General features: G+C 42.1%; 1 protein-coding gene across 2 annotated transcripts in view; it reads right to left on the reverse strand.

Annotated features, from left to right (window-relative positions):
• synpr (synaptoporin) overlaps positions 1-15,137 on the reverse strand; it is a 115,291-nt gene that overhangs the window by 15,694 nt on the left and 84,460 nt on the right. For both annotated transcript variants that reach the window (XM_031900229.1, NM_001079221.1), the window contains 1 exon segment: positions 9,637-9,835. In XM_031900229.1, the coding sequence (XP_031756089.1) occupies positions 9,637-9,835 (199 nt within the window).

Here is a 15,137-nt window from a genome sequence, read left to right on the forward strand (position 1 = left end):
CGGCTTGGGACTCCTCCAGTTACATGGGAGTAGGAGAAACAATAGGTTAGCTGAAAGCAGTTCTAATGTGTAGCACTGGCTCCTTATGAAAGCTCAGACTCAGTCACACTTTACTGCTGCGCTGCAAGTTGGAGTGGTATCCCCCCCCCACACCCCCAGCAGCCAATCAGCAGAACAATGGGAAGGGAGCAAGATAGCAGCTCCCAGTAGGTATCAGAATAGCACTCAAAATTAAGAAATCCAAGTCCGGCTTGGGACTCCTCCAGTTACATGGGAGTAGGAGAAACAATAGGTTAGCTGAAAGCAGTTCTAATGTGTAGCACTGGCTGAAAGCTCAGACTCAGGTACACTTTACTGCTGCGCTGCAAGTTGGAGTGATATCCCCCCCCTCCCAGCAGCCGATCAGCAGAACAATGGGAAGGGAGCAAGATAGCAGCTCCCAGTAGGTATCAGAATAGCACTCAATAGTAAGAAATCCAAGTCCGGCTTGGGACTCCTCCAGTTACATGGGAGTAGGAGAAACAATAGGTTAGCTGAAAGCAGCTCTAATGTGTAGCGCTGGCTCCTTCTGAAAGCTCAGACTCAGGCACACTTTACTGCTACGCTGCAAGTTGGAGTGATATCTCCCCCCCCTCACCCCCAGCAGCCGATCAGCAGAACAATGGGAAGGGAGCAAGATAGCAGCTCCCAGTAGGTATCAGAATAGCACTCAATAGTAAGAAATCCAAGTCCAGTGATGGGGGGGGCTAGTGATGTCAATTTTGTACCAAAGTGCCCAGGGTACCCCATGTAATAGGATCAGGTGACCTATATTTATTATTTTTGGCTCCACTGACGTTCAGGGTTGAATCGGCAGATATGGAGGTGGAAACAATAGAAAATCTACCTCCTTCTGCCGATTCAGCCCTGAAGGTAGATTCTGCTCGGGTGCCTTCAATGACGCCCAATCAAAATCTTTTAACCTGGCCGATCGACAACCGACTGTTATCCCCAGCCTTTTGCAATATCGGTCATCTCTTCGAGCAGCCATACACGCACCGAATATTGTACAAAACCATATTATCGGTACGTGTATGGCCAGCTTTAGGGTCTGAAGAGCACACAAACGTTCCTGTGTAATAGGAGTAAACACTGTTTCTGTTGAGTTTCTAACTTGCATTAATTACAATTAAATATATTAAGTATTTGTTTAGGAACCACTGGTGCCCAACATTGCGTGTAGATAAGCTGCTTAGAAACTCAAGAAGTAGAAAAGCACAATCAGCCATGCACCCCCTACACAGTGCAACTTATGTAAAGGTCTAGTAACTAATAGCAACCAATGAGGTGCTTCACTGCTATAGGGTTGTAAAAGCTAACTGGGTGCCTGGGGTAGGGAATCTGAAAAACATTTGGGGTCTTTTATCAACACTGGGCAAAATTGTAATTAATACAAGTTAGAAACCCATGGCAACCAAGCAGATCTGTAGTAGGTAAATAAGGTTTTGTCTCGTGCTTGTTCTCTCTCGAGGAAAATACTCATTCTATGATCTGATAAAGTTGATTTTAGATATAATTAGAAAGAATGCTCTTAGGATCTAACAACTCAAAGGTCCTATCATACAATTCCAGGAAAAGTTTTTTATCCCAGCAGGTCACGGAATTCATTAGTCTGAGAGAAGTGAAATTGTGAGGCCGGTTTATATTTGATGCTTTGGGCTCTCAAAAATGCTTTGATCTCTTTTTGGAGAAGCAAATTATTTAGGAATTCTTTTGAGCAGGAGTCAGATAATGACCCAGGGTTATGTATTTTATATATTTATTCTCACCTGAAGAAGGTTTAAACTAAAGCTAGCAGTTACTAACTACTAACTAACACCAAGCATGGGGTCTAGAACAGTGGTTCTCAACCTTTCTAATGCCGTGACCCTTTAATACAGTTCCTCATATTGTGGTGACCCCCAACCATAAAATTATTCCCAAGACCATCGGAAATATGTGTTTTCCAATGGTCTTAGGCGACCCCTGTGAAAGGGCCGTTCCACCCCCAAAGGGGTCCAGACCCACAGGTTGAGAACCGCTGATATAGAAGGTTGGCTGATCCATCTATTCATTCACAGGCCAATTAACAGTAGGGACTTGTGTAGTTGAAAAGGACAGCAGCCACACCCTTAAGTGGTCCTCACGTGATCAGTGAAGGAAAATGCTGTTTTGACCCTTTACGTTACCCAGTAAACTGCAGAATAAGTTAGGGGGATCTGTGATGGCTGGCAATATGATCGGATTAAGAGAGGGAGTAGCAAAAATTGTGATTCAAGGAAAACTATACCACCAATTATTATTATTATTATTATTTATATAGTGCCATCAATTAACGCAACGCTTTACAGAATAAAGGGGCACAAAAGACAAAACAGTTAACATGTACATATTCAATATTCACATTGAATGGTTTACAGTTACAATGTAGGTCTCTATAAAAATATATTGCATAAACAGCTCATATGTAAAACCCTGCTTCATCTAAATAAACCATTTTCATATAAATATACTTTTTTAGTAGTATGTGCCATTGGGTAATCCTAAATAGGAAACTGCCATTTTAAGTACTAAGTGCCGCCCCCTGGGATCATAGGAGTCACAGTGCACACAAACAAGCCAAGGCACACATACATGCTAGGCCCCATCAGCCAATGAATGGGCAGAGTTCTGCCTTTTGCTCCCACACTACTTCCTGTTACAGTTGCTGCATCACTTCCTGTCAGCTGATCTCTGAGGGAGCACACAGCCTATCACTAAATGGCGGCTCAAGGGAATGGATGTAAAAGGGCAATATTTACTGATATATATATTCCAGTTTGGGGAGATTCTTTAATAGGCCACTTAACATAATATAAACTGTCTGTTGGTTACGTATTCATTCTGGGGTGTAGTTTTCCTTTAAGAACATGGGCCGTCAGGGCTGAAAATCATATAGGGCACCAAGAACTATGGGGCTTAGAGAGGAGGTAATTGTTTACCATGTTTTATTGTGTCCAGATCATTTTATATGCAGTTTTTTCTAGTCCGGGGATATCATTCTTTTGTTTTTAGAAGAATTGGGCCCATATTTACTATGGAGCTCATCAAGCTTGAGAATCTGCAAGTGAATAATCACTATTGTCCCACATTAGTATTGCAGGATGGGTGAGGCCCTCCAAGAGGTTTTTGGGCCTCCACATTTCCTCAAAGGCTTTATGAGGCCCAAGAAGGGTGAAACCGGTCTGTAGTTGGGAATCTGATCAGCTATTATCCCGGCTTCTGCTTTAAACCCAGTGGGTGAGCTTTAGCCTATAGGATAAACCCATGTAAATGGGACTTTTCTAGGAGCCTTAAGGAATTTCTTCCCAGAATCCTGTTATGACTTATTTGCATACGTATGAGGCGGTCTCCTCAACCCTTTTAGCTTGTTCGTGAATCCCCACTCCTGGCTCTCCCTAAGCTGATCAGAAAACCCTGTGCTACACTGATGAGCCCCAAAAAGGGCGAAACCGGTCCGTAGTTGGGAATCTGATCAGCTATTATCCCGGCTTCTGCTTTAAACCCAGTGGGTGAGCTTTAGCCTATAGGATAAACCCATGTAAATGGGACTTTTCTAGGAGCCTTAAGGAATTTCTTCCCAGAATCCTGTTATGACTCAAAGGCTTTATACATGTCAAAGAAAGACATCATCATTTTAATATATTTCAGCCATAAACGTTTGGTATATAGGTATGGGATCCGTTATGTGAAATTCCATCATTCTGAAAGCTCCAAATTATGGGAAGGCCATCTCCTATAGACTCCATTATAAGCAAATAATTTAAAATTATAAAAATGATTTCTTTTATCTCTGTAATAATAAAACAGTACCTGTACTTGATCCCAACTAAGATATAATTACCCCTTATTGGGGCAGAACAGCCCTATTGGGTTTATTTCATGGTTAAATGATTCCCTTTTCTCTGTAATAATAAAACAGTACCTGTATTTGATCCCAACTAAGATATAATTACCCCTTATTGGGGGCAGAACAGCCCTATTGGGTTTATTTCATGGTTAAATGATTCCCTTTTCTCTGTAATAATAAAACAGTACCTGTACTTGATCCCAACTAAGATATAATTACCCCTTATTGGGGGCAGAACAGCCCTATTGGGTTTATTTAATGGTTAAATGATTCCCTTTTCTCTGTAATAATAAAACAGTACCTGTACTTGATCCCAACTAAGATATAATTACCCCTTATTGGGGCAGAACAGCCCTATTGGGTTTATTTAATGGTTAATTGATTCCCTTTTCTCTGAAATAATAAAACAGGACCTGTACTTGATCCCAACTAAGATATAATTACCCCTTATTGGGGCAGAACAGTCCTATTGGGTTTATTTAATGGTTAATTGATTCCCTTTTCTCTGTAATAATAAAACAGTACCTGTACTTGATCCCAACTAAGATATAATTACCCCTTATTGGGGGCAGAACAGCCCTATTGGGTTTATTTAATGGTTAAATGATTCCCTTTTCTCTGAAATAATAAAACAGGACCTGTACTTGATCCCAACTAAGATATAATTACCCCTTATTGGGGGCAGAACAGCCCTATTGGGTTTATTTCATGGTTAAATGATTCCCTTTTCTCTGTAATAATAAAACAGTACCTGTACTTGATCCCAACTAAGATATAATTACCCCTTATTGGGGCAGAACAGCCCTATTGGGTTTATTTAATGGTTAAATGATTCCCTTTCCTCTGTAATAATAAAACAGTACCTTATACTAAGACATAATTAATCCTTATTGGAGGAAAAAAACAATCCTATTGGGTTTAAAAAATGTTTACATTTTTTTTTAGTAGACTTAAGGTATGGAGATCCAAATTATTCAAAGATCCCTTCTCTGGAAAAGCCATGGTCCAGAGCATTCTGGATAATAGATCCCATACTTGTATTGGATAACTGGTCACCTTTGTAGAAAAGCCTGCACATACTTTTTAGGCCACATTAAACTTGGGCAATATATATTGTAGGATGAACAGGGCACCCCAAGCAATGGGGAAAAAGCAATTACAGGTTTGCTTCCCCTTTAACCCTGATGTTAGCATCGCATTTGTTCTCAGTTTTTCCTAATAAATACACATAGAAGCACAAATGGCTATGGCACTGCTACTTTCCCCTACTGTTAATTTGCACATTGTGATACCAGCATGTCAGGGTGCATTAACCTTGATACAGGCTACTAACGTACTACACCGGAGGACATATCTTATGCTGTTCTAATGCAACAAATTCTCTCCTCCTGGTTACAAATGGAACACGGGAACATCTGTGTAACAAGACATATTCTAGAAGAAACATGATAGCAATTAGCAACCATGCCAACCAGAAGCAGACGGAGCAGAACAATACCGAACGTAACCGCTCAATAGATTAATACTTATCTTCGGGATTCTCCTTGGTAATTAAACGCTGTGTTCCAGGCTGCTAAAATAAATCTTCTCTTTGAACGTTTAATATCTCCTCGGCATAATGTTTATTTAAACAAGGACAGTTTGCTTGCATGCAGCTCAATAATAAAGGGCAATAATTACAACCTGCAGACCTACAGAAGTACAAGTACGTTAACAAAAATGCTGTGCTTTGTGCTGCTCCATGTGTGATTATTTCCAGTCTATTTAAGGTGAGACATCAAATATTGTCTGGTTCTTCTCAATTACAGGTTCCTAGCGCAAATGAATAAAGCTTATATCGTGGTGCTTTGGAAAAACAATGTAGTGTTTTTTTGTTATTTCATTATAATCTTATATAAGATCCTAAGCTGACATCAGATATGTGCTATTTAGCTGAAGCAGTGCCCAGTGTGGGTAGAAACTCTCTCTTTGCATAGGTGGAAACCCTGCATGGAATGATTTAGAATGAGATCTGGGAGGAAAATCTATGCAGTGTCTGCTGTTCTAGGTATTATAAACTATAGCTGATCAAAGGTTGGACCTTCAAGACATCAGTGGTATAACACCCCCATGCCCCCTGCCCTAGATGGATTGGCCCCCTCCATGGTCCCCACCCTCCAAATACATGAGGCTACAAATAAAATTCTTTGAAGAACCTATAGTTATATCTTCCTGGGGACGCTAAGCCTTCATTAATCTCTGCCTATTTCGAAAATATAGCCATGATTTATCATCTTCCTTAGCCCTCCTGTTGGGTTATAATCCCTGTAGAAAAAGCCAGAAAGATGCATGGAGTAGCAGCTTGTGGGACATGGTTTGGCTGGCCTCGTGGAACTCAACAATAGCTGAAGAGCTACGTATAGGTTGAACATTTCTACTTTATAAAAGTAACTCAACACTGCTTTCTCTTTCTAAGTTCAAAATTCCTGCTTCAAGCTCCATATATATATATATATATATACTGTATATATACTATATATTTAAAAAAAATCAATAAAAAACGCATGAACAGCCAACGTTACGTTTCAGTCCCCATCAGGACCTTTCTCAATATACAGTATATATAAAGCTTTAAAAAGTCTATAGGTATATAGCTTTATATATAGCTTTATACCTACTAAATTCTGCATTCAATACAAGGTAATTTGCTGTCCTTCAAAGTCCTTCAGTAGCATCACTGTAGGCATTATCCCTCCCTAAACGCCCGCTGGTACCTTGCTCTCACGTCTTCTAAACACATTCCTTGTCAAAACTGTTCCATCACATCTACAAGCCCTTTCTTTGGAGTGCCTAGCCCCTCCGGATATACGAGTATTCCTGCTTCACTTGCCCAATACTTCTGCTACAAGTGCCTCTATAGGGAGCTATGTTTGAGAGCCACCCCACCGGGCCCTTCATCTACTGATTACTAAAATGTACTTTTACCCATGCAATTTTTTTCTTTTGCCAAAACAAGTTTACGGTTAAAGGGGATGACTACCTAAATAATGAAAAAAACCCAAGGAAACGTAATTAGAGAAGCTTTCCAATATAAGTTCATTAAAAATGTTCAGCAATTTTGACATTATTTCTAGACTGTAATTACTGTTAAAAGTAGCGTCTGTATATCCCTTGCATTTTCTTTGCTGCTTATTCTGACTATGAAACAATGTAGCACTAGTCAGTTCTCCTCTTACCAAGTCTTCCCTTCCCACAATGTGATCCTCTTTCCACAGACCACAGACAATTCAAGGCAATATGGGACTTTAGTTAAACATCATTTCCTGCTGCAGATATCTCGGTCCTGCTGCAAGGCGGCTGCGCACTCCAAATCTCTGATTATGAAATCATGGGAATCATCAACAGTTCTACTATGGTCCTGTCTCTTTAATTTATATTAAATCTTTTATTATAAAAATATCTATGTCCAAGCCTTGCACAGATTTCAAATCCCATAGAAAGTTATGGACAGTGGTAAATTAGAAAGCTTTTGCTCTCGTTCATTTAAACCATATGAATGTTCATTGATACAGATGGAATGGGGCCATGGATGGTGGTCGAACTGGATCAGAACTATTCAAAATAATTTTCTGATTAGTGATGGGCGAAATGTTTCGCCAGGCATGGATTTGCGGCGAATTTGCGCGTTTCGCCGATGGCTGATTGTTTCGCGAAATGAATGAAAAAATTAGGCGAGGAAAAATTTGCGAGCGTCCAAAAATTGTTGCGGGCGACAAAACAATAGCCGCGCGAAAAAACTATAGCCGCGGGCGACAAAAGAATATCCGCACGACAAAAGAATATCCGCACGACGAAAGAATAGCCGCGGGCGACAATTTTTTTTGACGTGCAACATTTTCACCGTTTCACAAATTTTTTGCCGTTTCGAGAATCTTTTGAAAGATTCGCGAATTTTTCAGCGAAGCGAAATGGGACAGATTCGCTGATAGGAAATCATAGAATCATTATACATTGGTCAATTCTTAATACAGTTACCAATTCTGTCCATTTTCTTTAGTGTTGAAAATTATTTTCAGTTTCATTTTGAAACTGACTCTCCCGGAGTAATTGTAAAACTCCCCATGAGAATTACAACCTTAAATGGATACTGTCATGATTTTTATGGGGTACTTTTTATCTCTAAATGACGCTGTTACACAGCAAATAATTCCCTCTGCCATTTAACCTTTTATTCTTGAACCAACAAATGTATTTGTAGCTGTAATATTGGTGTGTAGGCGCCATCTCAGTGCCTTGTGCCTGAGTCTGAGCTTTCAGCCAGCGCTACCCATTAGAACTGCTTTCAGCTAACCTATTGTTTCTCCTACTCCCATGTAACTGGAGGAGTCCCAAGCCGGACTTGGATTTCTTACTATTGAGTGCTATTCTGATACCTACTGGGAGCTGCTATCTTGCTCCCTTCCCATTGTTCTGCTGATCGGCTGCTGGGGGGACGGTGGATATCACTCCAACTTGCAGCGCAGCAGTAAAGTGTGCCTGAGTCTGAGCTTTCAGAAGGAGCCAGCGCTACCCATTAGAACTGCTTTCAGCTAACCTATTGTTTCTCCTACTCCCATGTAACTGGAGGAGTCCCAAGCCGGACTTGGATTTCTTACTATTGAGTGCTATTTTGATACCTACTGGGAGCTGCTATCTTGCTCCCTTCCCATTGTTCTGCTGATCGGCTGCTGGGGTGAGGGGGGGGGATATCACTCCAACTTGCAGCGCAGCAGTAAAGTGTGCCTGAGTCTGAGCTTTCAGAAGGAGCCAGCGCTACCCATTAGAACTGCTTTCAGCTAACCTATTGTTTCTCCTACTCCCATGTAACTGGAGGAGTCCCAAGCCGGACTTGGATTTCTTACTATTGAGTGCTATTCTGATACCTACTGGGAGCAGCTATCTTGCTCCCTTCCCATTGTTCTGCTGATCGGCTGCTGGGGGGGAGGGGGGATATCACTCCAACTTGCAGCGCAGCAGTAAAGTGTGACTCAAGTTTATCAGAGCACAGGCCACATGACTGTGGCACCCTGGGAAATGAGGAATATGGCAAGCCCCATGTAAAATTTCAAAATTAAATATAAAAAAATCCGTGTTTGTAAAAAACAGTTTATTATTACAATGCAGGATTCTGCTGGAGAAGCTCTATTAAGCGATGGGTTTTGAAAAAAACATATTTTCCATGAAACCCAGAAAACATGCTTTGTGCCTTGGCAATAAAGAGAACTGGGTATGGGTGGCCCACAAGGTGTTTCAAATATTCACCCTTTGAAACAAGGGTAAATTTGTGCATTTATAATAAATGACTAAACTGTCTAAGGGTGCTGGCCTACAGGGAGATTAGTCGCCCATGGTTAAATCTCGGCTACCACAGCCGACTGATCTTCCCAAAATGCCTTCCAGCTGGCAATAAAGTGGATCGCCAGTAGGAAGGCATATGTGCTGAAGTTTCTTCCTGAAGAAAACTTTGCACAGCTTTGGAGAACGAAGCAATGCGTATGCCTTCCCACTGGCAATTCACTTTATTGCCGGTTGGAATATCCCCTGTCATGTCACTTGACTGGATTCAAATTTGCTGTCAATTTTGTCCACCATGTTCCTATCAAATATAACCAGAGATCCCTTTTATTCAGCAGGTTCAACAATCTGCAAGGAAGGATCAAGTTTAATTCCAAATGAGCATTAAAACATCTTAAATAAAGCAAAAGACTCACAATTAGGGGCCCTCTGTTGTTTTCCCGATATTTATTCTGGTAAAAAATGTAGACGACCGTAGCGGCCAAGGAGTAGAGGAACGCAAACACCGCAATGGTGACGAAGAACTCGGCAGAAGATGAGAAGTCCCCTATCAATGAGAGTTTCTCGCGCCTCTTGCCTTCACATGTGGGTGCATCAAAATTCACTTGGTACAACCTACGGTAAAGAGAGAGAAAGACTAGATTAAAGGGGTTAGTATTTGGCGTTTGCTTTAGGAAATCAACCCTACACCAGGGGTGGGCAAACTTTTTGACTCTGGGGCCACATTGACTGGGCGGGCTGGTACTGGCCAGTGTTACGCCGTTTCCACTTGTCAGTCCCCAGACGCCAAGTCGTGATGAGATTTGCGGAGTCGGAGGGCCGGATTAAGAAGACTGATGGGCCGGACGTGGCCCACGGGCCATAGTTTGCCCACCCCTGCCCTACACAGTGTTTTATGTGTCAGTAAAAGGCAACAGAAACATTACAGCAGACAATATCAATGGTCCAGAGCAGTGGTTGTTGGACTTTTTCAGTTTAAGCCTGCTTTGGAGGTCCATATGTTGCTGAGCCTAGAACACTAGCACTTACTGGTGTATCAGTCACAAGGGAAAAAGACACAAGGGAAAAACCCACCGACCCAGACCCTGTACCTGTAAGTACTCTTGCCCCCATGCTACCTTCCCTCCCCTGATCGCGGTTTCAGTTTTATGCAGGAGAGCAAATACGTATCCAACCCAAATCTCAACCTAAATGGCTGTCAGGATGGGCCCCTCTGCCAATGCTTCCTCCACTCCAGGTGCACCAACCCCACAGTTTGGAAACCACTGAATTATAGGATCTTGCTGCTGTGAGGCTTCGAAATTTCACAGGTTCATTAACCTTCAGTGAACAGCTTCTTTGAAATCTTTAATCACCTTCTACTCCGGTTGTTCAGAGGTTAATAGTAAGGGTGCAGCATCCCCTTTAATCACTTAGGATTCCTTCTTCTCCTCTAACCCACTCGGCCCCCTCCTTCAGGAATTTAATTTGGCTGTTGGCTATTGAGCATGCTCAGTTCTTATTAACTCAGGTAACCGAACACGCCTTCCAGTCTAGCAGCCAATGAAGAGGTGGCACTGCTGGTTTCCATAGAAACTCTGGTCTTGCTGCGCACTCTGCTGTTTTATCTGCTAACCTCCTGAACTGAGCTCAGTTTAACCATTATGAGGCAAAATCGAAGGAGGAGTAAATTCTGCCTGTGTAAGCCTGCATTCTACATGGCATGAACTACATAGCGCTCATGTGCTGTTTACAGATGCCCCTGATGATGGCTGAGGGAAAATGGCTGCTGGGGAAAGCTGTTATTTGTTTTAGGAAAATGTGATGGTGCTGGCGAACATAAGGGATATATGCAGTACAAAATATGTGGTCTGGGTGGGGGAGATGTGCCCAATTTATTTACATGGTAGGATAATAAAAGGTTTACGTGTCCTTTAATGTGAGTGAGGACTTGTATTGACCACAGCTATTTATTAGGGCCATTTTTAACCATTTCCAAATAACAGACCATCCTGGGAGGGGAGACAGAGAATAGAAATTAAGTGGGAGGAGTCAGCATAATTGAGTTTGGGGGGCCTGTGATTTCTCCTGAATTTGCCCCAAACAAATCTATGCCTCAAAAATGTGCAAATTATAAAGATAAAGGTAAAATATTTATTTCTATTTTATGTCATTTTAAGGACATGTAGGGACCCATAGGGTTAATATGCGCCTATGGCTTTAAACCCTACAACTTCCTTAGTCTTGTTGTTACTAGACCCATGTATCAGTTTAGAGTTTGCCTTATTGGTTATTTGGGTTGACCACACCTCCAGCACTCTCATATAGTGTATAGCAAGAGGGTGTGGCTTCCTCTTTGGCTGCCTCTGTGTCTCAGGGGAAGGGATCAACACGGCCCCAGTAAAGCCATACTTTGCCCTAGAGTTATCATCTTATACTCTAGTGAAGTCGGGGACAGGGACCTCGTTAAAGAGGACCAGTTAGATAGTTACTCTTGTCAAGCACTTTCTAGGAGAGTGAGATAGAGAGGGAAGGAAGCAAGAGCAGCTTTGGCTCCACCAAGGAAAATAGTTGGAAGTACCTTCCATACAGGCAATGTTGCCTCGGCATAGGGCCACGATAGGAGGCAGGCAGTATCTGAACCCTGATCCATAGTTGGCTGTAGGACTCTTAAAGCTAGAGGTATTCAACCTGAGGATTGTGGTATCCATCCCGACTGTTCCAAAGGGGTGCCAAGCTGACCAGGTGCCTTTACCCTACCCAGACTCTAAAGGAGGTGGGATAAACCGGTGTGCACCCTCTCTTTGCTGTCCTCAGAGTACTACTATCACATAGAAACTGTACGTTAGTATTGCTATAACCCTGCATATTGATTGACAATAAACCAAATCTATTGTTCAACTGCAAGAACCTTCTGGCGCCCATTTGTTACTTTGTACTGCACACACTACAGTGGATTGTAGTTGCACTACACCATAGCTCTGTTTGGTCACTTCCAATTAGCGAAGGCCCATCCTGAGGGATTGAGTTGCTTGTACCCCATGCTCTAAACCTACACTAGCCGTGCTGTTGGCTTGGTTACAGCCAAAAAGGGGATACAGATATTTCTGAAAACGATGCATCAGACTGGAACCAGTATTGGCGCGGGGCCACAAGTCCCTGCCATTTGATATATAACCTCGTTACCTGCAGGAACATCTTTACAGGCAACTTATTAATATTTTAATGCCAGCGTCTCTGAGACAGCAGAGCAATTTCTGAATAAGTGATTCATCCCCAGGTCTCATCTGTCTCCTAATGTTAAGCAATTGGATTTTATTAACCCTTCCTGCCAGGAACCGACACATCTGTTCCCAGAAATATCTGACATTTAACTCTAAACAACACGTTTAATAAAGCCGAGCGTAAATGGCGGCTGTCAATGAGACAAAGCTGAACAGAAATATTTCATAAGATCCAAATGGCTAAGAATTATGTCTAATAAAAAACAAATAAAAGAAGCAAGGAATAACTATAATGCCATCAGTAGGTAAATACATGCACCATAATATATCCCAGGGGGTTGTAATAAATGTGTAAAGCTGGTGTCAGTTATAGTAACCAATAGCAGCCAATACTATATGCTACTCAGCAAACATCTGATTGGTTGCTATGGGTTACTAGACCTGGAGAAACTACAGCATGTACTTGGTATTACAAAGCCCCTTACAGTTACATTTGACAGCATTCACTTGTGTTAGTAGCCTGCACAGGACTTATTTATAAAAAACCCAGGCTGGAACCGGATATGTGACTGGGAAATCCCTATTCTATCATAGTTTTATGGTATCTCTCTGTACAGGCTATGAGCAAACTTAGGGGGCTGTTCCTGCTGAATTGTGCTTAGTACAGGGGAATCCCTATTCTATCATAGTTTTATGGTATCTCTCTGTACAGGCTATGAGCAAACTTAGGGGGCTGTTCCTGCTGAATTGTGCTTAGTACAGGGGAATCCCTATTCTATCATAGTTTTATGGTATCTCTCTGTACAGGCTATGAGCAAACTTAGGGGGCTGTTCCTGCTGAATTGTGCTTAGTACAGGGGGAATCCCTATGCTGCTATAGTTTTATGGTATCTCTCTGTACAGGCTATGAGCAAACTTAGGGGGCTGTTCCTGCTGAATTGCGCTTAGTACAGGGGGAATCCCTATGCTGCCATAGTTTTATGGTATCTCTCTGTACAGGCTATGGGCAAACTTTGAGCACCCCTCGTTCCGCTCAGGTTCTCCAAAAGGTAAGGATGGGGTGAAGTGGGTGGGGGGCCCAGGAATGCCCCTGTACATGTAATGGGAGTTGTTCCTGCTATGACCAGTTCCATTCATGACTCCCTTTATTTAGCCACTTAATGACGTCCCCATCACACATCATGGGCTGCTTTATCATGCCAAGTTGCATCTGTTTTCATAACCATTTCTTCCCATCTTTCCTTTGGTGCGTGGATATATTATATTATTTAAATTCATACACAGTTAATTGAATTATCCATGTATAGAGAAAAGGAAAGGATCACTATAAATAAAGAAAGAACAAATGCACTAATGATCCCATGAAGTTCATGTTGTGGCTGCTTGGGGCATTGTGTGCCGGGATTGTGCAGCCCAGGACATGGTTACTGTCGCAGCCTTATTTATATAATAGGAAAGGACTGTGCGAGAGGCTCAGCGTTATTTAAACTGAGCATTTAAATAATAAATAGAATCCCAGCAGTTTGCTTGGAAGTGCACAATAAACCTCAACGTGCAGCTAAACTGGAGGAGGAGAGCGGCGCGTGTTATTATAGACGGACATATATTATTCATGTGCAGAATTCAATTCATCGCTTTCCAGCAGAAATAACTCTGTGCTTAGATGTTCCGCCACATTATTCTAATAACATTACATATAAATCCCCTGGCTCCTCGGCGGAAACATCCGCACGAGCACAAACTGCTCCAAATTAATTGGCTGAAAAATTGTATGGGAAAGAAATTGAGTTTGCTCTAAAGAGCTGCATAGATCATTCCAATACGTTTTTAAATGATGGCGGATTTCCATCAAAGACTGTAGGGTGGGGAACAGAAGCCCCCGTGTACCTGCTGCTAATGTTATGCGCTGGCAACTGCTTAGTCAGTTGGGGAAATGTCAGAAAGGTGCAAAGCTCTATCTGAACTCATACCCGATTTCATACACTGTAAGGAAACCATGATAATCTGACTGTGCTCGCAGGGACCATTTCCCCATTCTGGGACTTGAACTTCCTCTGCTTTCTAAAGTGCACTACCCACTAAGGAAAGCAGGGGGACTAGAAGTCCCAGAACTCATCACTTCACAACTGAACAGCGTGAAGAAGGGGTTGCATTACACTGTGAGCCTAAGGAGGTCGGGATATGGCTCTGTAGAGAAGCATTGTTTCCTTTTGATTTGTAGAATCGTCTGGGTCCAAAAACCAACACATCTAGGCAGGGCCTGAACTAGGGTGGCAGAAGATGGGGCAACAATGGGGGGGGGGGGGGGGTGAGGCGCCAGGTACCTCTCCTGCCTATCCCTAATGAGGGGGGAGTAGGGTGCAGGGGGGGGTGGCTGACCGAGTTGCCAAGGACGCCTGGTCAGCTTGGCCTGCTCCTGTTTTAGGGGGTGATTTATCAATGCTCAAATTCAAATTTTTTTCACAATCTAAATTTTTTTGCCACAAAAGCTCACAAATTCAATTTATATTTTCAAAAATATGTTTGGTAAATAGTGAAAAAACTCAAAAACCTCACAAATTCGAAATTTTGATAAATAGGCCCATTTTATTTATTTTTGGGATTTCAGATAGTTTTCTTTCCCCTTTTCTACAAAAGTGAGTGAGCTCATGTCTGAAAGGAAGAGGGTTATATATTAAACAAGTAAACGTTGCTCCAACATGCCCTGCATAGGG

The sequence above is a fragment of the Xenopus tropicalis genome, chromosome 4 (assembly GCF_000004195.4).
Source record: "Xenopus tropicalis strain Nigerian chromosome 4, UCB_Xtro_10.0, whole genome shotgun sequence".
NCBI lineage: Eukaryota > Metazoa > Chordata > Amphibia > Anura > Pipidae > Xenopus > Xenopus tropicalis.